General features: G+C 44.2%; 1 protein-coding gene across 1 annotated transcript in view; it reads right to left on the bottom strand.

Moving 5' to 3' along the window:
- The window catches only part of dner (delta/notch-like EGF repeat containing), a 38,657-nt gene extending 12,940 nt beyond the window's left edge, over nucleotides 1–25,717 (bottom strand). The window contains exons 1-4 of the mRNA XM_035623824.2: nucleotides 25,098–25,717; nucleotides 5,146–5,493; nucleotides 4,915–5,012; nucleotides 727–890 (exon numbers count right to left, since the gene is read on the bottom strand). Coding sequence (XP_035479717.1) covers nucleotides 727–890; nucleotides 4,915–5,012; nucleotides 5,146–5,493; nucleotides 25,098–25,436 — 949 coding nt within the window. The 5' untranslated portion in view covers nucleotides 25,437–25,717. The remainder of the gene's footprint in view (nucleotides 1–726; nucleotides 891–4,914; nucleotides 5,013–5,145; nucleotides 5,494–25,097) is intronic.
- Between the last annotated feature and the right edge of the window lie 2,082 nt (nucleotides 25,718–27,799).

Below are 27,799 nucleotides of genomic sequence, written 5' to 3'. Positions count from 1 at the left end.
CATTAGAACTCCTGTGACATTGTGATGTCCCAACAGTCACCGCCCTCAGCTGTGCCTCCCTCATGGCTCACCCCGTCCCACCATGCAACCTTGCAGGATTTAGCTTTTCGGAGGAATTCATCTGAAATCTGCTTTATTTAACCATTATTGTTTTGTTCGATCACTGCAACAATCTTTTCAGCTTATAATCTTCGAAGCATTATTCTTCTACTGACTGTTGGATTGCTGTTATCTTTGCGTGTCCCGTTTTACCTGTCCTTTTGTTGTCCTGACTGCAAACTCACAGTGATGATGGCGTTGTAGCGCTGGAAATAAGATGGTTGGCGGTTTTATCTCCATCGGCTTTGCCCTGGGCTGCAGCTTTTACCGGGGAGTTTTATCAAGCTACAATAAGGCCACCATCTATCACCTTTGATTGGTCTGGCCGTGTGTCACAGAAGAGAGGCTCTCTTTTGATTGACTGACAGACATGTATTTTGTCCTAGAGCTCCAGAGAGGCACCTGAGAAAGGAGATATAAAACTATATTGAGGTGGTTAAGACCACAAATATATCTTTAGCTGAATATCAAAAGCTCAAATAAAACCCTGGAGAGTGAAAGTGTAAAATTTGGCACCTTTAAAAGGTTTCCCTCTGCAGAATGCATTTTGGTGAACGATGAGGTGCTCCACCGTCTCAATAAAGGAGTCAGTGGCAGGCGTACGTCAGGAAATTGTAGGCATCTTACTGAGAAAGTAGTTCTGTCCCAGGGGCAGCAGGTGGTCCGGCACCACCAGTCCATCAGGGGCCTGCAGGAACCACGCGGCAGTGCCGTTCAAAATGGACGAACGGAGGAAACCCTCTTCACTCAAACGCCAAAGCACTGGAGCGCCGCTGGCATTCACCACCACCCTGGTTCGGGGAGACAAAGTAAGGGAAGGGCAGGATTGAAGATGGAGGATGAGGAGATAAAGGGGCAGGGTAAATCAGAAAGAGAATACGACGATTGTGGGCTTGATTTTACAGTTTGACCCAAAACAAAACACAAACCACAATACCTTATCTCTCTATCTCTACTTCTTTCCCTCTATTTTTGGTTTTGAATCAAAAAGAGAAGGTTTTGTTACGATGGAAAGTGTTCTCATGTTTGAACAGAGAACTGTTGATTAAAGGACTGTTTCCCTGTTTGTTCTTCACCCCGGCACCTTCTTCATGTCTGCTCACTAGATGCTGCCAGTGATCTGACTCAGTGGGAGGTGATGCTGCTTCGTGTGGCATCACTGTGACCCTCATTAACAGAGATGTGAAGTACAGCCAGTGTGGCTCTGAGTGAGGGCAACCTTTCATCACACAAACTCACATCACAGAAACCTGACAACCAGGACAGTAAGAGGGACGCTCCGACTGAGGCTCCTCACCCGTTTAATGGTCCTAAGCTCCCCTATAACCTCACTCCACTTGAAATAATCATTTTCAAATAAAAAACAGCAATTATCCTCTGAGCCCATAGACGTTATTTGTTCTAATGTCTGCTTGCGTAAATAAAAATGATTATTATTGCCGCTACAGTCATTTTTACACAAAGAGTTTGCAGCTGAGAGCACTTTACAGATAGGGTGAATATTAAAAATAGAGGCCGCATGATGTGTTAAAGTCTTCAATATGTTAATTGCACTTGAATGAATCAGAATAACAAGAAGCAACACACTCAAGTGTCTGCGACAAGCTGTCCGATGTATTATTAGAAGATGAAAGACCAGTGCCAAACTTACCCCCAAACACCTGGATAAAAGAGATCAAATGATAACCAAAGAATCCTAATGAAAGACAATATTTAAGATGTTTGTTTTTTTAAAGTGAGCATTCTAAAGTTACTTGAGCCACTTTCAAATCTTCAGAGAAGCCCTCCCAGGCACAGTTCCGTTCAGGATATGTACACTGATATATTTTTAGGTCAGGTTCACAGAGTGAGGGCGCGCTGCACCGTCGTAAGTGGACCGACGCGATGGCTGGTCCCGAAATGTTGAGGTGAAGAGGGAGCTGAGCCTGAAGGTGAATCTATTAGCGGGGACCGAGATGACAAGACTCCTTGCAGCTTCAAATGAAATGTTCCTTCGCAGGGTGTCTGGGCTCAGTCAGCGGGTCGCCATGAGGAGCTCAGGTGTCTGGGGAAATACTTCAATTTGAACATCGTCCGTTTGGTATTTGATACGGACGGTTCTGTGAAATGATGGTGGAAATCTCAATTATTATGAAGTCAATTACCTTTTTTTTTTCTAACCAATTTCTATCTCTAGCCAATAAAAACACATTTCGACTAAAAGTACAGAGAACTTTAAGTCCCAGGAACTTTTTTTTCATGGAACTAAAAAGGTTCCTGCGTTCTACAGAAATATGAAAAACCCGGTGGTTACGACAATCGCGGCCCTTTCAGAATATTTGTAGTGCGACCTGGAACCTCAGTGTCTTTTCGGAGACGTTGTACAACATGTCCACGACGATAAATCCAACATTGAGTGACATTTATGATCATTCATATCCTGTTTTTCGAGACGTAAAAGGCTACTGTTGTTGTTAGCAGACTTCTAGCCGTCCATTTTGTTTCTGACTTTGTACCAATCAGACGCTGTGTTGTTGACTGGTCGAACATTTTGAAGGAAGTCAAAGATTTTACACTGAAAACAGGACCTCTCACTCCTCCTGTTTACTCCTACTACTACTACTTCTGACACGCTTCGGTGTCACTGCAGACAGGAACTGCTTTGCAGAATGGCACAAAGTGACTTTTTGGGTTGAAAAATCAAAGGACTTAACTTTTGATTTGCATTAGTAAGAATGTTTTGGATTGTATACATTCATGTGATATCACTGTAGCATACATATTCTGATAGCCTAGGTTATCCTGAAAAAAAAGAGATGTATATAACTTGACTGTACATTACGGGGTTGAGGTTTGGGAAGCATTATTACACTAGCGGTGTACCAAAATTATGAAAAAATGGCTTAGAGTTCTTAATATTGTCACCTACAGTGCTGCCTGTATATGTCATTGTTTGCACACATGGCATCAGCATGACAACCCCTCTGTCCAGTCTCTCCAGGATTAAAGAACTGTATTCATCAGCGTCTCTGAATCAACGTCTCGTTTGGATCGCTGCTTCGTTTTCAAGTAGAGCGAGTGCATTTGTATGCGGGTGTCCTTCACTGCTTTCCCTCTCTTTGCGCGTCCAGGTGTTGTGTATAATTAAAGCGTATGAAAAAAACAAAGCAGCAGCAGCAGCAGATTAACTTTCAGCTCGTAGCTCCGAGTCTGCGATCGTGACCGGGGCCCTGAGTTGTGCCTATACCATCTATAACAAGGGCAACATCAAGGACATCCACACTGACCACTGCGCTTCTGCATAATTCATTGACCCTGATTTGCCGAACCACTGTAATACTGTTTATGAGCAAACATGTTCTGAAAAGATGGAATATACCTGGAGTGGTGTAATACAGTGTCTTCTGTGCCAGGAGTGGGTTATGAGGAGACTCAAATGGAAGGTCATTAGTTACAAAAAAAACCCTACAAGCTTTGCCGTGTTGTCAACACAAGTTGCTGCATGGTGGTACGTATGTGGATAAAAAATACTGTGCAAAGTAGATTCTATTTGAAGTGTTTCTTTTTGGTGATTAAGCATGACGGTAATGTGTGCAGGAGGCTTTGTTGTTATTCCCGTTGATAAAGATCGGAGGAGCAGGACCAGTTCGGTCAAATGAGGCAGTTTTTAGGTTGCATGCAGTGATTGTGTCCTAACCAAACGCCGTTGCTATTGTGAGCCGATGGCTTCCTGTCAAATGTAAACTGTAACTGCAGTAGATATCGATATATACCTCGTTGAGAATGACAGAAGTGTCAACAACAAAAACAATCACGACTTTTAATAATAATCTGGGAATTATGCAAGGACACCAAACATCCATGGTCAAATTGTAAAATTGAATTGTACCTTTGTGTAATTTGTCTTGCTCTGGCAGACAAAACTGACAGGAGACTCGCAGAGATGTCCGTCAAGCACGGTGTGTTCGCGCCCACGCAGTCCTTTCAGGCACGAGTGAAAACACTTACTGTACATGAGTGAACCCAAGGTTGCGCAGAGCCAATACGTAACAAACATTCACGGCCTGGCAGGCTTTAAAGACTATTGATCGCGGGGAGCTGTTGGAATCTATTGTAACTGTGAATCCAAAGCGCCAAGCTACAGACTTTTCAGAGCCACAAGCAGTAAGTATGTCAAACTAAAAAGAATAAATTAGAAAGTAGTGGTCTACTTCTTTACGCCAGAGCTGAACAACCAAAGGGAGAGAAAGGTCTCACACTGTCAGATTAAAACACACAATGTAAAGTCAAACTATTTGAACAAGCCCTGGGTCCAATACCTGCTTTGTGTCAGCTGATTGTACGCTTTTACATCACATTCTGTGGCGTCTGGGACGAGCATGAAGGCGGTGGGACTTGATGGTAGAGTCGCTGTGGAGAGCTGTGTTTTTGTTTTCAGTATCCTGCTCTGTTCTCACACGGTCTCACTTGGACATAATCTGGCAATTTTACTAAGGGGGCCTGGTAGAAAAAGTTCGGGGTCACCCGGAGCAACATTTGCTGATACTTGCATTCTAACATACAGCCCCTCCGGAGAAGTTCAAGAAAATACCCGGAGTTCAGTGAATGTCTAAAAGCAGTTTCAGTTTCACGGAGCAAAACTGTTACAGGATAGTACTCCACTAAAGTACTACCGCTTAAGTGCACAATCCCTGCAGCAGGATTGTGTACGAGGCAAAGATGGTGCAATAAGGAGCCCACAGCGACATTTTGCCCTGGGCCCCCCCAGCTGGTTAATCCAGCCCTGCTTTAAGGGGACGCCAGTCAGTTATTAAAGCTACTAAAGGGTAATCTTACTTTACAGCCGTCTCCTCAGGCACCTCCAGAGTCAGAGTCAAAGTTCCTGCTGTCAGCTCACACAGCTCAGGACTCACGCAGTGCAGACTCTCCGTCACCTGAAACACACACACACACACACACACACACACACACACAAACACACACACACACACACACACTTAATTTATTTGGACATTTTTAAGATAAACCCACAGGAGTTTAAATTTAGTGTGTTGAAGTTTTTCGTACCCTGTCGGCCTCCCACGGCACCACCAGCAGCCTCTGGCCAGGTTTGGGTTGCCATGGCTGCAGGGTGGAGGTTGCTGGCGTTATGGTGGCGAGGTCAGCGGTTGGCTGCGGTGGCTGAGTGGCAGCCGCGGTGGTGGAGGCAGCTGGGGTGGCCAGTTCAGGAGCGGAGGGGGTGGCGGGGTCCCAGTCGGCGGCCGGCAGGTCCAATAGGATTTGATCACACCTCTCCCCCTCGTAGCCTTCGGCGCACTCACAAGTGTAGGCCGGCTCCCCCCCCTCCTCCCCACTGTCGCTACGGCTACAGTTTCCATGGAGACAAGGGCTGCTGGTACAAGGGTCTGTGAAAAACTGAAATAAGAAAATGAACAACAACAAATAGGAAGACAGAACAAAAGCATTGTTACTTATTCGTTTTTCACAGTCATCCCGCCCACACCACCGTCCGCTACACCGCCTGAGCACCGTCTCTTTGTTATTGTCACTTTTTAAAAAATGTTTCAAGTGAAAGCCTCGAGAGTAGAGCCGGGACTATGACTACATTACGACTGGTCGATCAATATGCTCTCAAAGTGAAATCAGCGATTATCCAACCCCTGACCTGTTTGGTCGGACATGAGGAACTGCAGAGAGGAAGGGAACACCTTTGAACTCACCCAACCCAAAGGAGAGGTCAAACTTTATTTAGGTTAATGTTTGCTGAACATACTACAGCTGCTTTTAGACGTGCACGGGGCCTATTCCTGAACATTTCCTGCCAAACTGCAATGTCTGGAAAATTGGAAAAATCTAATTTTCCAGACATTTTCTCGACTTTATGCCCGAAAACAGCTTAACTGACAGCTTGGTCAAGGAAGTCGTTGGCGTGGCTGCGATTTGGTAAAAAGGATGATGAGATATTCAAGCGTTAAACTTTGCAAACAGCAGTTTGTATTTTCACAGCTCAACGAGCAACATGGCATATCCACTAAAGACGGTAAGGAGTTTAAAACTTGAGGCTTTGACTGTGAACATATCAGTGCTGGAATATTTGATATGCTACAAATAAATCTTTTTTTTTAAATTTACAGTCGGATGATGAGGCTAAAAGAAAGAGTGTACTCCGAACTGTGGCTGATCAACTAGAAGCAACGTGCAAATTTTCCCCATTACACTAAATCAGTTGGTCGACAACCAGACGACCAAGATGTAAAAGATTCTCTTCGGGTGACTACAGCCACAGCTGGGATTCAGTTCCCTTTAGTGCGGAGAAACTCACTGAAACTCTGATTGATTATTCTCCTCACTAACTCCTTTATTTCTCTCTGACTCAGCTCCCTCTTTCACACCCCGCTCCCTACTTTCATTACATTTTGACTCTGTCTTCCTAATCAACTGTTGCAGGACTGCTTTCCTTCCTCTCTAATTCTTTCTCACACACACACACACACACACACACACACACACAAACACACACACGAAAGTATGAATATACTATACATATGTAACAAGATTTTCCCAGTAAAGCAGCCTTGAGAAAAATGTACCCTGACTGCCCCCCCCAGTCAATAATTGATCACATTTGGAGAAAAACAATCATGTATGGATGTTGAAAGTGAAAGAGGATATAGAGCCAAGCTTGCGAAGGTAACCGCCGGATACTGTGCTGCCTTTTTGCACGCGTGGCTCTCGGAGTCTTCTTAGGCTTAAGAATGTCTATAATCCTGCTGCCGCTGTTTTTCATGAGGAAATTCATTGAAACAACCTCAGGTATCTGCAGCTCCAGCTGTCCAATTTAATGTGCTCAGATCACAGTTCTTAATAAAGACCAGGAGGAAAAACAAAAAAAGGCTAAGCTGGAGAGAGAGTGAGGACAGAGGGATGGAAATGATGCTCAGAACAAATCCCTCGGTGCATACAGATGTGAGAGAGAGAGAGAGAGAGAGAGAGAAACAGTGAGGAGCAGAACAACAGAGCATCATTAACAGTCCGGTCGCTCCACGACCGAGTCACAGCTCATTAGTGTTAATCTCTCTCAGGTCTCTTTACTCGCAATGCCTCCATCGAACTGTTCCTCTCTCTGCTCTGCAGCACAGCGATTGCCGCCGGGTGCCGCCGGGGCCACTGTCCGCTTCTCCAACAGACCTCGGAGGCCATCTCCAGTCCAACGGCACCAGGGGGTCGAGTCCACCAACCTTTAGAGAGCAGCGACGTTGGCTCGTCTGGGGTTTAGAGGAAGCGCCAGAGTCCAGCTCATGAGCGTTTTCACCTGCCACCCGTCTCCTCTTCTGTCCGAACATGCCTCCGCACACAATGTGCTCGAACGAAGCCCCAAAGAGGAACACAGCAGCTCAGAGAAGGACGTAGAATCTGGGTCACAGAAAACCTGTCACGTCTATGCTGATCATCACAAGGGTTAGTTTCGTTAAATCTTTCCAAAAGGTTTGTAATTCCACTCTATGATCAGTACTTAGTGTTGTCGCTGCATTGAACTACATTATGTTAGAATGTCTTTCTAATTTTAATTTCGCTCTGGAGTTTGTAAATTAGATGAGACAAGTCACAGAAACACCAACAAGTTGTTGTCCAGTTCAACGCCACTGTAAACTACAACCTCAATATAGACATGCCGTTACAGTAGCATTTCATAATTATATCAATTAACAGTATTTTTAATTCACGTTCAAGTCCTTTATCAAGCAACAATGCCAAACATCCGCTGGCCCCAGCACCTACGACACTGTAGATTAGATTAGAAAGCCTGACTGACACTTGTTCGTACAGTATGTTGAGACTGATCTGCCAGTTTTCCTCAAAACAAAATTTGCCTTATCATCCAGCACCAACCTACATCTTAGTGGCACGCGCATTGTATAGGGTGACAGGGTAATGACGCTTGCTGATGTGAGATTTGAGGCCAACGTTCCTGCGTCATTTTTGCTCGTTGTTCTTCAGCACTGAACAAGCTCATGATGCTTGAGCTCTGACAATCAATTTCCCCTCTAAGCGGCTGATAATGGCTTGCATTAGTCTCTTTATCTGTGTTCGCACATTGGCCAACAGACGCAACAATGAGATCCTCCAAGGCCAACATTAATCGCCTCGCGAGTGGCTGTGACCTATTTGCTAATTTGGGACGGCCGCCTCGAGGAGGGAGGATCAATACAGGCAGACGGAGGCAAACAGAGATGCTACTCAATCTATTGGCGTCATCAGTTTAAACGTGGAGGAGATGGACGAGTCTGTTTCTGTAGACATGACACACACACACACACACACACACACACGTCTGTACACATATTGAAGTTCCTGGTAACAGAACACAGATTGGTTTGTATCTTGATCACTGTAGTCACGGCGATGACGCAACAATGATGCAGTGATGCATCAGTGCATCTGCAGCGTCAGTGGGTGAAGGTTTAACCACACTATCTTCTTCAGACGCGTCCTTCTCCGTTATGATCAGAGCCGTTTTGCCCATCGCTCTTTTAAGAAAACAGCTTCTCCCATTTTTTTAAGTGCGATGGCTAAAAGGTTGCCAGATAATGATCGCTCCACCGGACCACGAGAGAGGAGAGTCCGAGATGTCGCAATGAACAGTAACAGACATTAAACGATGGCATGAGTTATTATTACAGTTTGACCACCCGCTTGAAACCATAGACTAGATTTGACTCACCAGCTCCCGCACGGCTCTTAAACAAATTGTGGTCGTGCTATTTGAGACTATAGTTTGACTAACGTTATGTTTTTTGAAACATTTTTTCATTCATTTCTCATCTCCTTGGATTCCTTAGTTTGCCACGCAGTTGAATTACATTTGCCTCCAACCTCACTCAATTGATTAACAATACACTCTATTTTTATTTTTTTGCAATATAATTTGTCTTTGTCCGTCATATTAACCCTTTGTTTCTTTGTCTGTTACGTTACGTGAGTGTGGGAGGCGTCTTCTTCCTGGTTCAGGTGTGGCTGAGGGCTGAGGACCCTTAAATGCTGGAACCAGCTGATTGGGCTAAACTATAAGCTGACATATCATGGGGGGTATTTGGGTTTAGTTAGTTTTGCTTTGTTTCAAGTTGTTGTTGGCGTCCATCTTGTCTTCCTCTTGTGTATTATTTGGTTTGTCCAAGCCAGTATACTGTATATGTTCCTTCATATGTTATTGTGAGAGGTCTATTCAGTTATTCTCGATGCTATGCCATGTAAAAATGGGTTAGAAAATCTATCAGGCAAAGAAACTTCCATTGTTTCAGGTCATGATAATGCACTGTTCTCACTGCAGTCTTGACATGAAGGAACATCAGCCCAGACGTGATGTGATGCGTCTACAAGGGTCTCATATATCATGTTTTACTAATGAGGGAAGAATTTAAAAATTGATGCTGATCTAGATCCATCTCCTGTTCTAAGACTGAGCGGGTATTTGTCAAACATTCCCTGTTTGGTGAATTCAAGGCTACGGAAAAGAAACTGGAGCAACGCATAGTCTCACAGAACAAATATAGGGAAATATAAGGCTGGAGAGAAAACACTATCCTGCAACACCCAGGCCACGTACCTACCAACAAAGATCTATAGCTACATTAGTTTCCACAGAGTGACAGCTGTGAAACACACAGTAAGGCAATTACAACTGGAAAACAGCCAGGCAACAAATACTGTAATTATATAATCAATCATACAGCAATTAGCAAGATGAACCAAATTAAACTTTCATATAGCCAGCAGTAATTTTATCTAAAATATGCAGTATGTAATGAGCACTCGCAACCCAGCTAAAACAAAATATTTAATTCATGATAGTGACAAAATAATACTTGAAAATCCTCCCTCAGTCATTTCCCCCCGCAGGGTTTTCCTCTCCTGAGGTTTGAGTCGAGGGATGTGAGCTGATTATATACGGAGAAAACAAAAAAGTTCCGGAAAATGAAGTAGAGTATATTTAGAAAATGATGTAAATGATCTCTGGAACATATTAAACTGTACTTAGAAAGTGAAAAAAGGAATTCTGTGGAAATGAATTTGCTTTCATATAGCCAGGAATGTGTGTACAGTGCACAGCCGGGGAAGATGTTGCATCCATGGCCACGAGTAGAGCGACTTGGAGATTCGAATGCAGCCGAGCAGGTTTAGTGGACCGAACGAAGGGTGACACAAACACAAAGGAACCAAAGAATAAGAAATCAACAAGGCAGAGAAGTGGCTCAGACAGTAAGTGACGAAGAAACGAGAGCTTTTCGAGACATGAACGTACGGTGAGTAGGGTTCTCGATCCCGAACAGTCTGTACCCAACACGGGAGCAGGACATGGGGACGTGTTTCAAATTAGGAGGCGCAGGGGGGGAGGGGGGGTCACAACGTCTCGTGCTCTTGTGTGACTACATCTTATAAGTGGATATAATGGCATTATATAAGTCAAAGCATTCCGTCTGCATGTCGGTCATGTGCATTAAATGAAATGAGTTCATTTTCATTTTTAATGTGTTTAGATGAAAGGCAGTTTGAGTAAGGCAGCACAGTTCATTTGCTGTGATCATTAACATCATCGCCCCGGGACAAGGACCATCCATCTATTATTCTATTCCGCTCATCCTTCTGAGTGTTTTGAGGCCGGAGCCTTTAGAAATTTGCCTGCGTGCGTCTGACTCGGACTATGTCCGTTATTCTTCATATATGAATGGTAAACCCTGGAAAACGTCCGTACCAAGTTGTCCGGACATTTGCCGGAGTTCAGAGAGAGAGACTGACAACTTGTCACACTCATTCACACGGATTGGCAATTTTAGAGTCTCCAAGCAACGTGGGTCTTTGGACCGTGGAAGGAATCCAGATCACCTGGAGAAAAACACATGAGTACATGCGATCTGGTCAATTAGCCGATTCGAACCCGCAGCGGACTGTTGCGAGGCGACAGCTCCGACCACTGCACCACCATGCTGCCCTGGACAAATGGTGCAGTGGTGTTTGTGTGCACTGGTTTCCTCCCACAGTCCAAAGACATGCAGTCGTGGAAACTGTTATTCTCCTGTGGGTGTGAAATGTGAGTGTTCAATGGACTGGCAATGAATTCTCACATCATCCTGGGATAGGCTCTGGTGCACCGCAGCACATGAGAGCTAATTGGCATTTGAATATTTCCAGGGAAGAAAAATATAAAAAATAATCACCAGCCTGACTTTGTCTGCTCGCCGTCCAACAATATCAACTCAGTAAAATTCAAAGGCAAGTTAAAGCTGCGTATTGAGCCTCTACTTCTAGCATTTTAAGCAATATCCTGTCAGTATTCCAGGCAGACGTTATTATTCTTATGATTTATTAAAACCAGTCAGTCAAAAAACCACTCAGCATGAAATCCCTGATGATCCAGTCTCGTCACTTCTGCTGGCGGAACACACTCTGTCCCATTTTTATATCGTGGTAATAAATGGATCCGATTGTTGGAAAACTTTTCCTTCTCACTTTGCTTTTCCTCTAAGCCTTTTTCTTCTGTCACCATCATTGAACCTGAGACTTTATTGTTGAACCATTTAAAAGAGCACAGATATCCTCAGCGTCCTGTGTCGTGAGTCCAACTCATCAAAATACCCTGTGTTAATAGTTTTTGTTATTAGAAACAGACCAGTGACCCACTTTAGGGACAGACGTGACAAAAAAGACAAACAAAAAAACATCCCGAGGCCTTTGGCTGTTGAGTGCAAAGGAGACAGATGTGAGTCAAATCATCAACTGGGAAAAGAGTGACAGCTGTCGAGCGAGATAGGAGCTGAGGCGCAAACAAGGCTGTTCGGATAGGAAAGGAAAAAACTTCAAGACACCACCAGAGTACGTAACAAATAAATATTATGACAAAAAGAAAAAGACTTCAGTGAAAGAACACAAAACAGAAAGAGATTTTTCTTTCCTTCTTGCGACCCTCTTCACACGGAGTGTGTGACAAACGAGGTCGCTTTCATGGTTCACGTTGGGAAACTGGGAATGGAAATAGAAACTCAAAAGCCGCATTATTTATTGCATCATTTATTGTCGTTGTTTCGTCAGTACGATTCGTGATATTGCAAGAATTCTTTTGCAAAAGGAGAAAAGAGAAATTATTGACATGCCCTTGTGCAGCTCCTTGTGCTTCTTGAAATATTTTGACCGAGTGCCTCCGGTTCACCTGCAGGAGCAACGGCAGCAGTGGTTCCTACTGATATCATACTGTGGGTTTTCAAATGCTTTTCACTGAAAACAAACTCGTTACCGTTTACACCAATGCCAGACGGCGAAAGATGGATTATACTCATTCACTTACTCCAAAGACCTGTCGAGTGATTCCACTAAACCCCCTTGCTCAAGGGCACTACAAGCAAACATTAACATCGTCTGGGATCAATAGGTCAAAACCTATTGCCTCGCAAGATTGTCTAATTTTCATTCATGCATTGCTGTCACGCGAGGCGTGACCTCAATGTACATAGCAGGCAGCTGCGTGATCAGAGACGGACAACAGAAAACACGGAGAGACACGATACATGTTCACTATCATAATTAAAATGGTAAAAACAAATACTCCTGTTCACTCCTGTTCAAAATAAACACAATGATCATCTGTTCTCTGGCTCCCAGAGTGTCATTGTCTGTCTTATACACAGTTACAGGCCTACATTCGAATCATTCAAGGAAAAAGACTGTCTTCAGTCATCTGCTCCGTATTCGGCCCAAGTTGTAGCATCATCCGGGAACACGGGATGATGCTCGTGTGCTGTGGCCAGTGAGCGCTTCTTTGTCAGCGAGCCTTTAATGTGATTTATTTCTGCACATCAAAGCCTTTCCCCGTCGCTCCCTTGCTCCGAAACTTCCCCCATCACTTCCCGGCCCAGCGGCTTCAAAGGGGAACTCCTCTTTCAAAAATTTGGAGCCATGGGGCCCGCGCAAAGCGAGGCAGGGCACCTTGATAAATTTCAATCATGCCCCGACGCATGAAGCGATGTAAATGGAGGAGCAGAGAGACGGTGGCAGGTGCAGAGCATGCCAATGAGGGGGAATGGCCTTTCGTGCTAATAACTCACCGTCCAATTAATGTGTTTTTCTTCTCGTTTAATCATCTGTCCATTCTCCTCTCATACCCCTACACATCTATTCCTTTTTGTTGTCATACTTTAATTGAGCTTCTTAATTTTTCTCTGTCAAACCTGTCACTCGACAGCCGGCACGCAGCAGGAGCACGCGCACCTTCCGCCACTTTCATCAAACAAAGTGACATTCGATAACCGGCCGTGATTGCTCGAGATCACTCCACGGACACTCAAGTGTCAACTGCGCCAAACGCCAAAACAGACACGGGGGTGGTTGGCGACCGACGCAGGGGATGAGGCCGAGGAGAGGAGGAGGCGAAGTAGGAGGGGAGGAGAGGGAGAATCGGGATGGAGGAGGTGCTTCAAGGCTCTTTTCATACGTGGAGGCTGCAGCTCAGTCGTCTCCTTATTTTCATCAGACAGGCACTGAATGAGGAGGCACTGATGAGGAGTTGTTGGGCTCCGTGTGACTTTATCAGAAGCTGCATTTTCACAGCAGATGCCCTGACGGATAGAGGGAGTCTTTACATTACATCTCCCATACAGAGCTTTTAGCTGTCACATGACAATGACAGCGATGTCAGTCTGCCTGACAGATCCTTCCTCAAGTGTGGACACTCCGTAACGCCGCAGTTGTTCTTGATTAGCCCCCGACTCAGCTCCGTCAGTGTTCGCACTACAGTGTTTCAGCTCGCAGGACAGACCTGGTCACTTGAGATAGTGGCACTTGCAGAGTGAGGTGTTTCATCTGGATTTAGACTATCCTTCCTCTCAATGTCGAGCCCTGCCGCACACAGGACATCGCATTTCACATGAAAAATAAGTAGATTGCAATCTCCAAGACAGTCCCTAAAAACTCCTTATCTCTGAGTAAATATGCCGCTATTCATAATCTAAAACTATGAGCGTCTCAACTGAATCATGAATTTTCTTCATGAGCTGTGATTTGAAAGTTCTGTTATTATTAAAAAAAAAGGACGCGTTCTGCTCAATGTGCAACGAGCAGAACTGGAGGCTCAGACCGGGGACAAGCTCACACAAAGGACCCTTTTTAATAGGATTTAAATGACTGAAATAAAATAGAGGCTAAAAAAATAAGACAAAATAGAGTACGACAGAGTAAATGGGATGATGAGAATTAAAATACAGTGAGAGGATTACAAGATATGAGTAAATTGCCCCATATTTAATTTAATATATGGTGGTGGCAAACAGAAAAGTCTTGATCCCTGATTTTAAAAAAGCTGAGAGTTGGATCAGACCGCAGGTTTTCTGGGAGTTTGTTCCAGACGTGCCGGACGAAACTGAATGCTGATTATCCGTGGCTGTGTCTGATTTTGGGGACAGAAATCAGACAACCTGAGAGGTCTGGATGGTTTATAATCCAGCAGCAGATCAGAAATCTATGAGTTGTAGTTTGTACTCTCTAAACCAGAACCCTGACATTTGTCTGCAACTCCCTATTTGACAGAAACTGCCTCGACTGCTGCTGTTATCCTGTCCTCAAAATGATCCTGCAAAATTATTCCATGTAATTTATGGGCTCTGTGAAAACTGTGTGGGCTTTTGAGTGACACAATACATTATTTCATATGGAGTGGTAAAATCATTAACGGCCATATGAATAGGTAAGTGGTAGGAAGGCAAACGCTTTTCTTAAGAATTAATAGCTTTAGGTTTTAACATTAGACAAAGGAAAGACAAAGGCCATAAATTACCACCCATGTATTAGACAGCGTCATGGTCGTGGCCATGGTTTATCGCCTGTCTTGTATGGAAAGGATTACACCTAGGATTAGATGTCTCACAGTTACAGACAGCTGTGGTCTGACAGTGGACATGTTGTATGTATGAATGCTGTATATCACTCACATTTCAAGGATATGGCTATGGCAGCACTGGCTCAGCAGCTGTTGTTCCCCTGTTTTTCTCCCTGCTGCCTCCTCCAAACCGTTAAATCAGATGCAGACGCTGCTGTGCAACACGGAGGACTTAATGATTTGGACGGAAGCCCTCCTCCTGGCTTTTGAGCTGTTTCTCTGTGTGACACGCTGTTTCATCAATACTTCCGACATAAAAAGAAGTTACTGCCCACTGTGATCTGACTTGCAGAGGAGCAGGGACATTAGTTATCATGCGTTACAGTGAATTTAGTGTTACAGGTTTATATAGGCGCTGCGTGGCGAAGGGTGGGTGTAATAACAAAAATGAAGGTCTCTCTGCTGTAGAAAAACATTATAACACAACACGAGTCTCTCTCCCACTCGCTCTCTGGCCACAGCTGGTAGATATGTTTGTCATTATGTGCTCCGATCTTCGAGCTTGCTGTTCATTCTGACCTACATACACAGACGGTTCCTTGCCAAAAAAATATATTCCACTTCCCCTTTATGAAAAAAAAAAAGGAAAAAAGAAAAAGTGACACCTACCCCGCATGAAAGGGAAACAGTTCCTGGACCTAAATCAAAGACCTGCGCTGTCTGGAGGCTTCCGTCACGTCGTGTAAACAGAGCACGAGGGTTTTCGGGTCACACTTTATTTGTTCTCAAAAGATATGGAGCAGATGTTAAAAATGAAAATACCTAAAAATGGGTCTGGAGCTGATCCTGCTGCCACAGGGAATTAGTCACCGAAATGCTGTAACATCCTGTTCCGTCTAGCACCTAAAAATACGATGTGAATTAAAAAACCCTCGTTTTGCTTCCTCTCAGGATGACGGGTGACACCAAGGAGGCTACTGTGTAAGCATAAAAATTGGACCATACAAGATACAACAGTGAAAACGTGTCGCGCCTCCTACAGATGTACCGTGTGCTTAATGTGGGCCACATGATTTGTTCCGTTCCCTTTTTCTAAATAGAGGAAAAGGAGAGCACAGGACGTAGCTCTGACATTTTCTGCTCGACGCTGTCCTCCACCTGTTTCACTGCTCTGTTGCCATGGTGACCCCACAAGAGGAATGCGGGGCGCAGCAGTGAAAACCGGGCCTGGTGGTGGGAGCCGACACTGGACATGCATCATCGCTCTCCTCCCGCCGCCTTTGTCCCCGACGATGGAGAACAGGCACTTGTTCTTTTAAGAGGCCACGACATGCGAGGAGGCTGCTTCTCGTTCTGTTCGAGGAGCCGCGGAACATCTGACTGTGATTCGCAACGCCGCCTACCGAACATGCTCGAGCGACGACAGGAGGAGGGAGGCTCTGAACTGACGACACCCAACGCGATTTAAGTCTCTCTTTCCCTGAATAGAGACTGGTTTGTTCAACATAATAAAGGAAGACTTGTGTCTGATTTTCTCTTTGGTTATTGTCAACGAACGTTAGTAAGTCTCCTGATGTATTCTGACTTTCATTCCCACTGGCTCTAAGCCTCGAACCCATTGGTTCCTCCTGAAGATGTCAATCTGTCCAGAGAAATAAAGTTTGTAATTGAAATAATTTCCTAAAACCACTGGGCATCACAGTGTGAGCTAGTCAAATAGCAGCGACCAGAGCATTTGTTGGGAACTTTTCCAGCCACAGTTGAACACACATTTGTGTCCAAATCAACTACAGTCTCCATGTTCCCACAAGTACTGTAAAGAATATCCTCCACCCACCGCACAAACGTGGTCACATGGATTATTTTATAGTCTTTGGACAGAAGAGCTGTACGGCTCAGAGGAAAATATATGAATACTCATATTTTGTCCCTTTGTACAATTTTTCATGGGACTCAAAAAACAAAAATAAAAAATGAAACCTTGTGGAAGGCATGAAAACAGGCCAGGGAACAAGTCGCCGTTACAGGGAAATATCCAGGATTATTGAAGGATTTGATATTAATATTTTAGGTTCTTTTCTCATGAAGTATCGAATTTACTTGAGTGGGAAATGTTTTATTAATCCATTAGCCAAGCAAATCTGTTGTTGCATTTATATAAATCGATGCGATCAGAGTGGAGCTGTTGGAGGAGGATGAATCCGCAGGAGACTGAAACTCCCCCCAAACAAAGTGTAACACACATCCCTTCCTCCTCCGGTTACTCAACACTGACTATGAGGTTATATACTTGTAGTATGTCATACAGTACATGTACTGTATGATATACTTGTAGTATGTCATACAGTACATTTACTGTATGATATTCTTGTAGTATGTCATACAGTACATGTACTGTATGATATACTTGTAGTATGTCATACAGTACATGTACTGTATGATATACTTGTAGTATATCATACAGTACATGTACTATAAACTATGCATTGCATGTTCATTAAGTTTGAATCACGAATACCAGTGTATTTTAAAATTTCATTTTGTTTCAACATTTGGATTTGGATGTTTGCGTTAACTCCCTCCGTCCACGATTTAACAAATCCCAGCTTTAACTCAGTCATTTTTTCAGGCTTTACTTTTTGATGAATACATTTCCAGCACAAACCCCAACAGACATCGTGTCTCTCCTATCAACTGGCAGACAGGCCCGGCTGCTAATACGAGCTAATCTGTGTCCAAGGCCCGAGGCTGGTGACTGCGCCTCGCTCCGTTCCCTGTCGGAGGTGCTCAACTGGTCCTGAGGGGATTTTTTGGGATTAAGCAGCCATTTATTGTCTGCAGCTAAGAGATGATGTTCACCACACACACACACACACACACACACACACGCACACACACACAGATATAAACCACAGTGTGCTGGCTTGTCTCCCAGCTGACTTCATTTATTAACATATTGTCAGTTCAACTTAACTGGCAAGTCGTGTGTGTGTGTGTGTGTGTGTGTGTGTGTCTTGTGACAGCAAAAGTCGATTCTGCATCTGTTACCGCGTCGCTGTCATTTTGCAGAAATGAAGGGGCAACAGAGCACAAGATGATACACTCTGATAAACTCATCTCTCGGTCCGTCTCCACGCACTAAAACAGGAGTACAGACCAAAGTCTCTTTCCCCATCACTGTGTTTCCTCTTCCCATGACCCCTCACCCCTATAACCAATTGTCTCTGCAATGCCCAACGATTACCTGCAAGTAACTCAATCATGAAGGGCGAACACTAAAAGGGGAACACGCTTTCATATGCGACGGGCTTTTACATTTTTTATTTATTTGTTATTCTGACGGCCAATGGAAAACTCGTTACCTGCAATCTCGATCAGAATAAGAATCAGAAATACTTTACTGATGCCCAGGGAAATGGGTTTTGTTTCAGTTGCTCCAACCAAGGAATAGAAATATATATTTTTTTTAAAATAATGTAATAAATAGAAACATAAGATATGAATAAGAAGAATCAGAATCATGTTTATCGGAGTTTTAGTGCATTAAATAATTTGTGCTGTAAGAACTGTGTGTACTGTTCAACGAGAACGATAAAGACAGGAACCTAAAGTACAAGAGAAATAAGTTGTTTTTTTTAAACCAACTATACAATAAAAACTTATATATAAAATAATAGGGCTAGGGTTGAAATTAAATGTATAAAATAAAAATTAAAAATAAATATAAAAGTGTGTGCAATATGTCCCTAAGACTTTTCAAGAAGGATAGGTTGAATAACAGAAACCCCGCTCTGTATGATAATGATAGCATAAAACAAGTGTACACACACACACACACACACACACACACTCACACACTCACACACAAACAGAATCCTCCTTCCTGCCGTACACACTCACTTCATTTGACAGCAGCAACAAAAAGACGACTCGTCAGACGTGACAGAACAATGATGGTGTTGGTGCTGCTGAGTAAGAGCGGCTCGGCAGTTTCTTCCTTCATACGGTGGACGGTCACACAGCTCACACTGCTCCATTTGAGTTAAAAATAGCAACAAGGGCAGACATAGAGCAATTAAAAAAAAACACCAACACCAAACCACTGGGAGAGATGTGATGACTTTTCTCTCTATCCAGGGCAGGGAGGGAAGTTTCACCCGACAGACACGGAGATGAGAGCTCTGCTCATGATGAGTGACGGGCGGCCATGAGCACAAAAAGAGATTTGAGCTTGAAGATGGAGCCAGAGATTAGATTGTTATGAATACATATGAATGGGGGGGAAGAAGAAAAACAGAAGGAGGGATTCAAAACAAATGCTATTCTTTTAAATCTTAGTGTTGCTGGTACAGTAGACTAGTTTTCCTTCAGTAGCTTCCTTGTACTCTTATGATACACACACGACATTTCCATACACACGTTTGCTAATGAGCACAAACGCAACACTGACACAAAGAACGGCGGAGGCCAATGGAAAATTAAATGATCGATATCTGATGTGGAATCCTGTCACACTGTACATATTCTGCACTGTATGTATGTATTTTCATTCTACATTGTATATACTATTTTTGTTTAGATATTTTCTTGTGTTTATATTGACGTGTCTGTGCCATCTGCTGCTATAACATGGCAAATTTGCCCAAGGGGGAACTAATAAAAGATTATCTTATCTTATGTTAAAGTATTGGACAGATGCATATGATTCTGCCTTTGAACAATCAGGCCTATACATATTTTACTGACATTCATTTAATACGTGAATTTGCTTACTTTAGCTTATAGCTGTCGCTCTATGGCAAATCAAATGTATGACTTACACATTGACTGCAGCCATCGATATGTACAGCATGAAACCTTGGTGTTGAAGCTGCAGATCATCTCCCGCATCCTCCATATGTATCAGGCCTCACTTCCATATGTGCCTCCCGCAGATCAAAAGGCCAGTCGATGTGTGTCTGTGATATGGAAATCACCAAAGTGATTGCATCTGAGCGCGTCAACGTGAAGAGCAGTGAGAGCTCAGTGATAATAGCTCAAAGGAGTTTCTCTTTCTTTTTTCCTGATCAGTAGCTGCTGCATCAAAAAAGCCTATCGGCAGGAGTTATTGAGCAGCCTGTTACCAGAGTGATGTGCCCTGCTTTAATCCAACCATCTGTAGCTAATAACACAAGGACGCGTGTTTCTCACGATGCAGCAGTTTACCATCTGTTTTCCAAGTTGAAAGTGAAAACTGCTCCAGACTTTACTCACTCACTTAAGCCAGAATCTCTTTTCGCCTTTGCCATCAAAAGGTTTTCAAGAGGACGAACTCTTCCTACTTTGGACACTTGACAATCTTGTGTGTTGCGTCTCCCTCCCAAAATGTCAGCTATATGAACACAAGATGTTTAAGTGGATCCACTTCTTATTCCAGATTTGTAAAACTAGTACATTCCTTATATATTCAACTTAAGATCAGATTTAACATCCATCCTCTGACCGAGACATTGAGGCAAAATGATCAATATCCATTGATACCACTATTATTTCATAATCTCAAAGGTAAATCTGCACCACAGTTCAGAGCCAATGGGCCGTTTCGATTTGAACGATCCCAAACAATATGATCCTCGCCAATGATAGTTTAAAATGACGATTCCACCTCACCGTGCTGTGTAAAAGGTACGAACACAGAACGAGAGTGGGCCTTTTATTGTTTCGCCTTCGTGCCGAACGAGCAGGTGTAGTCACAGAGAAGAGTCGGCAAATGTGTAAAAAGGGAGAGTCAGAACGGCAGGACGGACAAATCAGTCCTGGCAGGAGCTGAATCCGGAGGCAACACGCCCGGTGGATTGGTTCTGTGTAAACCAGTGAAGGTGGCGTGATGAGGGGGTCTTCTTAGAATCATAGATTCTTTTAGTGGACCAAGATAACACGGCGCTAACACAACGTGATATCTTCGTGTAAAGCTACAATGTGGTGGCTGGTCTCGTGGTCGATACTGTTGTCTTGAATTTAGACAGAAACACTCAGAAACTCAGAGTGGTGAAAGTTAAATACCAAATTTAGTCCTTTAAAAAAACTCAATTCTAGAATGACTTTGAAATGATCTTCAGCTCTCCAGCTACCTGAGCCTCGTCTACACCGTCGTCTAAAAGTGTAATATCCAATAAGGAATCCAGTGACATAGATATATCTATATATATAGATTATTATTTTAGAGCTGAAACCAACAAGAACTAAATATATATATATATACTTATCTGTGTGTGTGTGTGTTTGTGTGTGTGTGTGTGTGTGTATATACTGTACATATATATATATATATATATATATATATATATATATATATATATATATATATATATATATTCTATAGTCCCCCTGACTAACAAGCCAGGGATATCAAAGAGACCAAAGGCTGGTGATGAGCTTTGAGCTTCACGTAATTGGATGGAGCTCAGGCTGAATCTGAAGCAGCAGAGGGAACGGCCGAGGGAGACACACACACACACACACACACACACACACACATACTCACTTGTGTGTGCGTGTAAGGGCTGTCATATCAAGTGGTCACAGCCAAATGAATGTCACTATCGGCTCGACACAATTTTAGACCAGCAGGGATTCACGTGAAAGGATCGTTGACGTTAGCAGCAGATTTAACGCTGAGTCCGCTTCTTAACATCTAATTAACAGTCATGAGAATATAAAAAAACAAAAAAATCTGACACGTGTTTCTAATGCAAATCATCTATTGCTGAGAATGAAGAGGATCCACTTCTTATTCCAGATTTATAAAACTAATAAATTCCTTATACCTTCAACTTGAGGTCAGATTTAACATCCAACTTCTGACAGAGACATTAATGCTTAATGATTAATATAAATCGATACCACTATTATGTCTATACAGGGAATACAAAGCTACAGCCATCCGCTGGTTAGCTTAGCTTAGCATAAAGACTAGAAACATAGGGAAAGTGCTAGCAGGGTTCTGTCCAAAGGACAAAAGAGGCAACCAAACATTCCTCTCTCACTGAATCAAAAATATATATCTTGCGTTTTAAGTTTGTCTCAACGAGATCTCCAAGAAACCAGCAGAGACTTCAGAATGCAATAATCCCATAAAACCCCTTTACACATAACTCTCACTTGTTGTTTTTTTCCCTTTGTTGTGTATTCATATGTATGAGTAAAAAGCGTGAGGACTGAAAATGATGCCTCAAACAACGAAAACGAGAGGAGTCAGGAAGCAGCTTGAGAGTGTCGAGAGGAGGAACCGTGATGAGCTAGGATATTTAAAAAAAAAACATCATAACAAGGATCAAAAAACGTCCAGTCCATCGCGGATCTGACGTGCGCCGTGTGAGCTTGTTAAATGGAGGGCGGAACAATCTGCTGCAGTAAAAGCTAAATGACTTCTGTGCTTCCTCAGCTAGATCAACTCTTTCATCCTCTTCAGTCCCACGTCCCCCTCTCCAAATTAAAAAAAAAGAAGAAGATGCCCCCTGTGTTTATAATGCCAAGGCTGTAAACCTATTTTCAGTCTGCAGGCAAATTCATATGATTGACTGCTTTCATATAACTGAAAGGTCCGAGCAACCCAGCCACTTGGACTCGCTTGTGTGTGTGTGTGTGTGTGTGTGTGTGTTTGTGTGTTCGTGTGTGTGTGTGTGTGCGTATGTGTGTGTGTGTGTGTGTGTGTGTGCGCGTATGTGTGTGCGTGTGTGTGTGTGTGTGTGTGTGTGTGTTCGTGTGCGTGTGTGTGTGTGCGTGTGCGTGTGTGTGTGTGTGTGGGTGTGCGTGAGGCAAGTTACCAGAATCCATCAGGGTGCACAACAGGCCTTTCAATATTGAATAAGATAGGAGCTGAGAAGCCAATAACCCACAGACAGACCAGTGGCAGTCAATTGCAGCGGGACTCTTTGGAAGTGTCCTTCCAGAGAAGGTGCGGGATTGATGTTAAAACTCAACTACTTTAACACGAAGAGAGGGATTCGTGGTCGCCCCCTCCTGCTGCTGTGGTTTGTATTGGGCGACTTTGATTTGCTGCAGTACAAAGAAAAGAAAAAGAAGGAAAAGCAACACAGCCGAGGGAATGAAGCCAGAAAAACAGGACCAGCAGCTGAGCCAGATTATTTAAAAATGCAGCAGAACATCCTGACATCAACAGGTACCGTTGAGTTTGAACCTCGGTCGAGATAAAAGAAGAGAGAGCTCCCAAACCAAGACTCTACTCTCTTTAAACACACCATTCCTAGTTTCCTTCCACTCTCTCTCCCCTCCTCCCCTTTTGGCTCATCCTCTTTCTTCCCCTTCTTTAAACGCTTCTGCTCTTTCCTCCTCCTTCTTTTCTCTCTCCTCCTCCTCCTCCTCCTCCTCCTCCTCCTCCGTCACTTGACCATCAGTGCTGTGACACATGCAGAGGTCAGGGGATGCAAACCAGCACCATGCTCAGCCAATCGGGGTCCTTCACCCAACCCCAACTCACTGGTGCTCCGGTTTCCATGGAGGAGAAACAACCAGCGAGAGAGGGAGCGAGGGGGGAAACAATCAATAATTCCCCCTGTGCCCGTGACGGACCTGAGCTTTGACGAGAGTGATGGAGCCGAGGTGGATGTGGTTGGCCCTAGATTTCACAGCATGATAACTGTGGGCTCTTTACCTCGAGGAGTGGTTCTGCTTCTTATCATTAAAGATATAAACTTGAAAGTGCACATGTGGTCCGGCCTCGGTTTAGGCTGCGTGACGACATGGTCCTCTGTGGTTTGTGTGTGGAGCGAGACGCAGTGAAGCAGGCCGCAGACGGGAGGCAACAAACTGCAGCCGCTTTCTATTCTGAGAGATAAAACCAGGCCCGACCTGAGGAGATCAGGAGGTCGGGTCCTTGGCCAGAGCGCTCCATTAACCGGCCTCGATTCCTGCCCTGCACGCACCACCAGCATGTTCATCGGCACAAGGGAAGCCAGTACTGCACATGCAGACGAAACAAGTGGCTGCCACCTGTTGGCGATTCGGCCCAAGTTTCCCCATCCTCCTCGTCGTTTCTCCCTCCGTGGTGGTGCAGCAGACTCATGTAGTCGCTCTGCTGCTGCGAGCAGACGCTCTCCCCCTACAGCTACCGAGCTCAGCCACCGTCTATTCTATCGTAAAGCTCGAATCGATTCGGCGCAGTCCAGCGGCGGAAGAGACTTTGAATGTCCTTGAATCGGCAGAAATGACAAAAGGAGAAGAAAAAAAATGCAGAAGGAAGAACAAAGTTTTACAGAACAACTTCTGGGACGTGTCAAGAGTGTGCGACGGACCTATCAGACCAGCCTGTCCTTTCTTAAACACAAAGATTATTACAAAGATCTTACAGATGGAAATCATCATTCTTTGGATCAACCAAATGCTACCGGCTCGATCCAGGTCTGCAGGGAGAGGCGAGTGTGAATGATACGTCCAAAAGTACACGGCGGCTCACTGCAGACACGCAAATTGTACAGTGCACACTCTCTCTCTCTCACACACACACACACATCTACAGTTTCCACTCGCATCTCACTCCTTCTCTCCTGTTGCCACAGCAACGCAGCGCTCGCCTCCGTGTCTCGGTGGCAGCACATGCTCACAATGAAGGAAGAAGAAAAAAACTATCTGCGAAAAAACCGCAGAGAGCGAGAAGGCACTCTCACATGCCGTCGTCATCTGCTGTAAATGCAAATCAAAAACCACTGGTGTGGTTCGCAGTTTATCACACACACACACACACGCACACACACACACACACCATCGTCATCACAAGTGAAACTCTGCGGTTTCACCAAAAAGGTGATGGTGGAGTGGAAGTGATATCTAATACGAGACAAGAAAGATTTTGGATCCCAGCGACTGACAGACACAACCAAAAAACAAAAGCAAACACTCAAGTGAAATCATTATGAAAAATAAAGCCCTTTATCCTTGAAGAAGTGATTTCAACGCAGGGACCAGGGGCCTGTTTTCTCTGTATGAGGCATTTCTGTCTTAAGAAGTCTAAATTACAATATGATGGCGCGCACACACACACACACGCACGCACACACACAGACACACGCACGCACACACACACACACACACGCACACGCACACACACACACGCACACACGCCCACACGCACACGCCATTAAAAACCGAACGGTGCTCCTACCTCACAGTTGCGTCCCGTGAATCCCTGGCTGCACGTGCAGGTGTACTCCCAGGTGTCCTCGGGCCTGCGAGCAGAGGATAGTGCCAGGCAGAAGCCCCCGTTGAGGCAGGGTCGGCCTTCGCAGGGGTGCGGGCGAGGTGTGGACTGGGTCGGGGTGGGCTCAGCCGGGGCCGGGGTGTCCGGGGCCAGCTGGAACGGGGCAGGGGCGGCCCCCCCACGGCTGCTGCCGCTGCTGCTGCTGCTGCTGCTGCTCAAGAGGAGGAGGAGGAGGAGAAGCAGCGGGGACGTGACACGCCGAACAGTTTGTGTGCACGCACTCGTCCTCATCCTGATGCTCATGATGTGGGGTGTCTTCTCTTTCCCCCTTTCTTTCTTTTTTTTTGTTTGGAGTGTGTATCTTTCTCCTCTCTCCTCCGAGCTGCTGGTCGTGCTGACTGGTGCGCAGCAGCAACCGAGAGGTGAGTGTGTGTGAGAGTGTGTGCGTGAGAGGGAGGAGGAGGCTGCTCAGGATGCTGAGCCTCAGCTGGGAGCAGGGAGAACGACGGACTGGCTGATGGTGAGGAGGGAAAGAAGGTCGGGATGCGGGAGAAGGGGAGGGCTCTCGGCTCTCTATTGCCTCTGAGTCACAGTGACGACAATAGCTGACGAAACCCACTGGTCCTCCCACCCTACACCACCTCCACCTCCACACATTCTCTCTCTCTCTCTCTCTCTCTCTCCCTCTCCTGGCATCTCTAACATGCAGCACACACTGTGCAGAATCGTGGAGGAGCTCTGCAGCCTCCTCATTTAGAGTCTCATCATCCATAACCTCTCCTTGGAGCCGGGCTTCCAAGAAGGGAGAAAGGGAGGAGGCGGTAGTCGGGGGAGGACAGATGAGAAAGAGGAGGAGGAAGAGGAGGGGTGATGGTGATGGTGCTGGTGCTGGTGCTGATGGAGAAAAATCCTGATCAGCTTGGCCACAAGATCAGCTGCCTTCCAGTGATAACAGGCGCTGGTGCCACAGGGGGAGATGAGTCCAAAAACAGCAGAATCATGCTGACGGAGTCTGAATGATCGGGTTTGGCTCAATAGGACAGAAGGTCGGTCAAGAACTCAGATTAGTCACTCAGGGGAATGAACAGATATAAAAGCATAAAAAGTATTAATTAAAGTCCTGCATTCGAAATTAAACGTTCAAAAGTTGTTTTTTTTTAAAAAAGCATCATCAGCCAAATTGAATTAAAGTCAAATCAAACTGGTTGATACTGATGCACCGAGCGTCCTGTGTCACGAGTTGTGAGGTGATTAATGGGACAAGAAATGAGAGAAACAAAGTTCTGATACACAGATCTGTTTTCATTTTTTGTGTGAAGCTGATTCATCGTGAAGATTCACAAACAAAACCACCAGTTTAATCTCACGAAAAAGTATCGTATAAACTCATCATATGGTTTTATATCAGATTTAAAGTGAACTATATTTGGCTCTGAATGTTAGTGAAGTAGAGGCAACAGGTATAAAAAAATATATAAGAAACTCACACTCAAGAACAGTATCTGAGAAAATGTACTTAGTTACATTCTACCTTACGACCATTCATGAAGTTTGTCTAAATGGATTTTAAACAGCTGCAGAAAAAGAAAAAAACGGAGAGATTACTGTAAAACAATGAACAGAAATTTAGTGGAATATTTTCTGATTAAATATGAACTTATATTATATAACATATTTATTTCTAGTCATAATAGTATTAGTTGAACATATGAACTTTTGAGAGTTCACTTAACTCATGAAGTGAAACTGATGTTACTGATGAAAACATCGTCAGCGTATCGGCAGACTTCATGTGTTGAGTTTACGGAACTCACTCTCTTAAGTTAAAAATTATTTTGTGGGATATCCTGGCAGATATGGAAGAAAAACCAAACACTGGCTCCAGACTCCAGAGGGCCTTTCACGTTTTTAAGTTACCGGAAGGCCCCTGAACGTTCGAGTGTGATGCGAGGGGCAGATCATTGTTGCAATTCGCACCTTTCACCACAAGATGGCACTAAAACAGATACAGTACAGCTTTAAGGGTCTTTTTTACAAGCAGAATTTTGAACCAATGATACAACCTAAGTTCAGTGAACTCACATTCTTTTCAGGCAGCAGAGGAACTCGCGTCTTTACGTTGAACCAGGTCAGTAGAGTGATCTGTGGAGTTTGTATTATGGACGTCGCAGTGCATTCACGAACTGATGAGAGATCACACAATCAATAAGTTTTTTTATGAGCATGAATCAAAGGATAACAGCTGTTTTTGGTTGTTAATTAGAAGGGAAATAAGGCAAATCAAGACCAATTTTTCCGTGTTTTTGTATTCGACTCATTTTCACTGCAGTTCTCAATAAATGTGTTCAGAAATATTTGTGGGGCAGGACTTTGGCCTTATCTTATGTAATGTTGTTCAAAATCCTGCGATGGCAATTTAATTTTTCAGCTTAACAACCAATTACAGATCAGTGGTTTGGTCAAGGGCATTGAACATTAAAGGGGCAGTCCACCTTATTAACATTTCAAAGCCAACACACTGGTCGAGGGCATTTACAAGAGCGGATGTTTACGAGCTGCAGCATTGAAAGTGTAGGATCCAGCAATTTTTGAGAGGAATTAAACGTATTGATATTGTCTCTTGCGGGTACAATTACTGGAATAATCATTTTCATTTGTATTAATAC

The sequence above is a fragment of the Scophthalmus maximus genome, chromosome 11 (assembly GCF_022379125.1).
Source record: "Scophthalmus maximus strain ysfricsl-2021 chromosome 11, ASM2237912v1, whole genome shotgun sequence".
Classification (NCBI taxonomy): domain Eukaryota; kingdom Metazoa; phylum Chordata; class Actinopteri; order Pleuronectiformes; family Scophthalmidae; genus Scophthalmus; species Scophthalmus maximus.
Note: the sequence above shows the minus strand (reverse complement) of the source record. Positions and strands in the feature narration are given on the sequence as shown.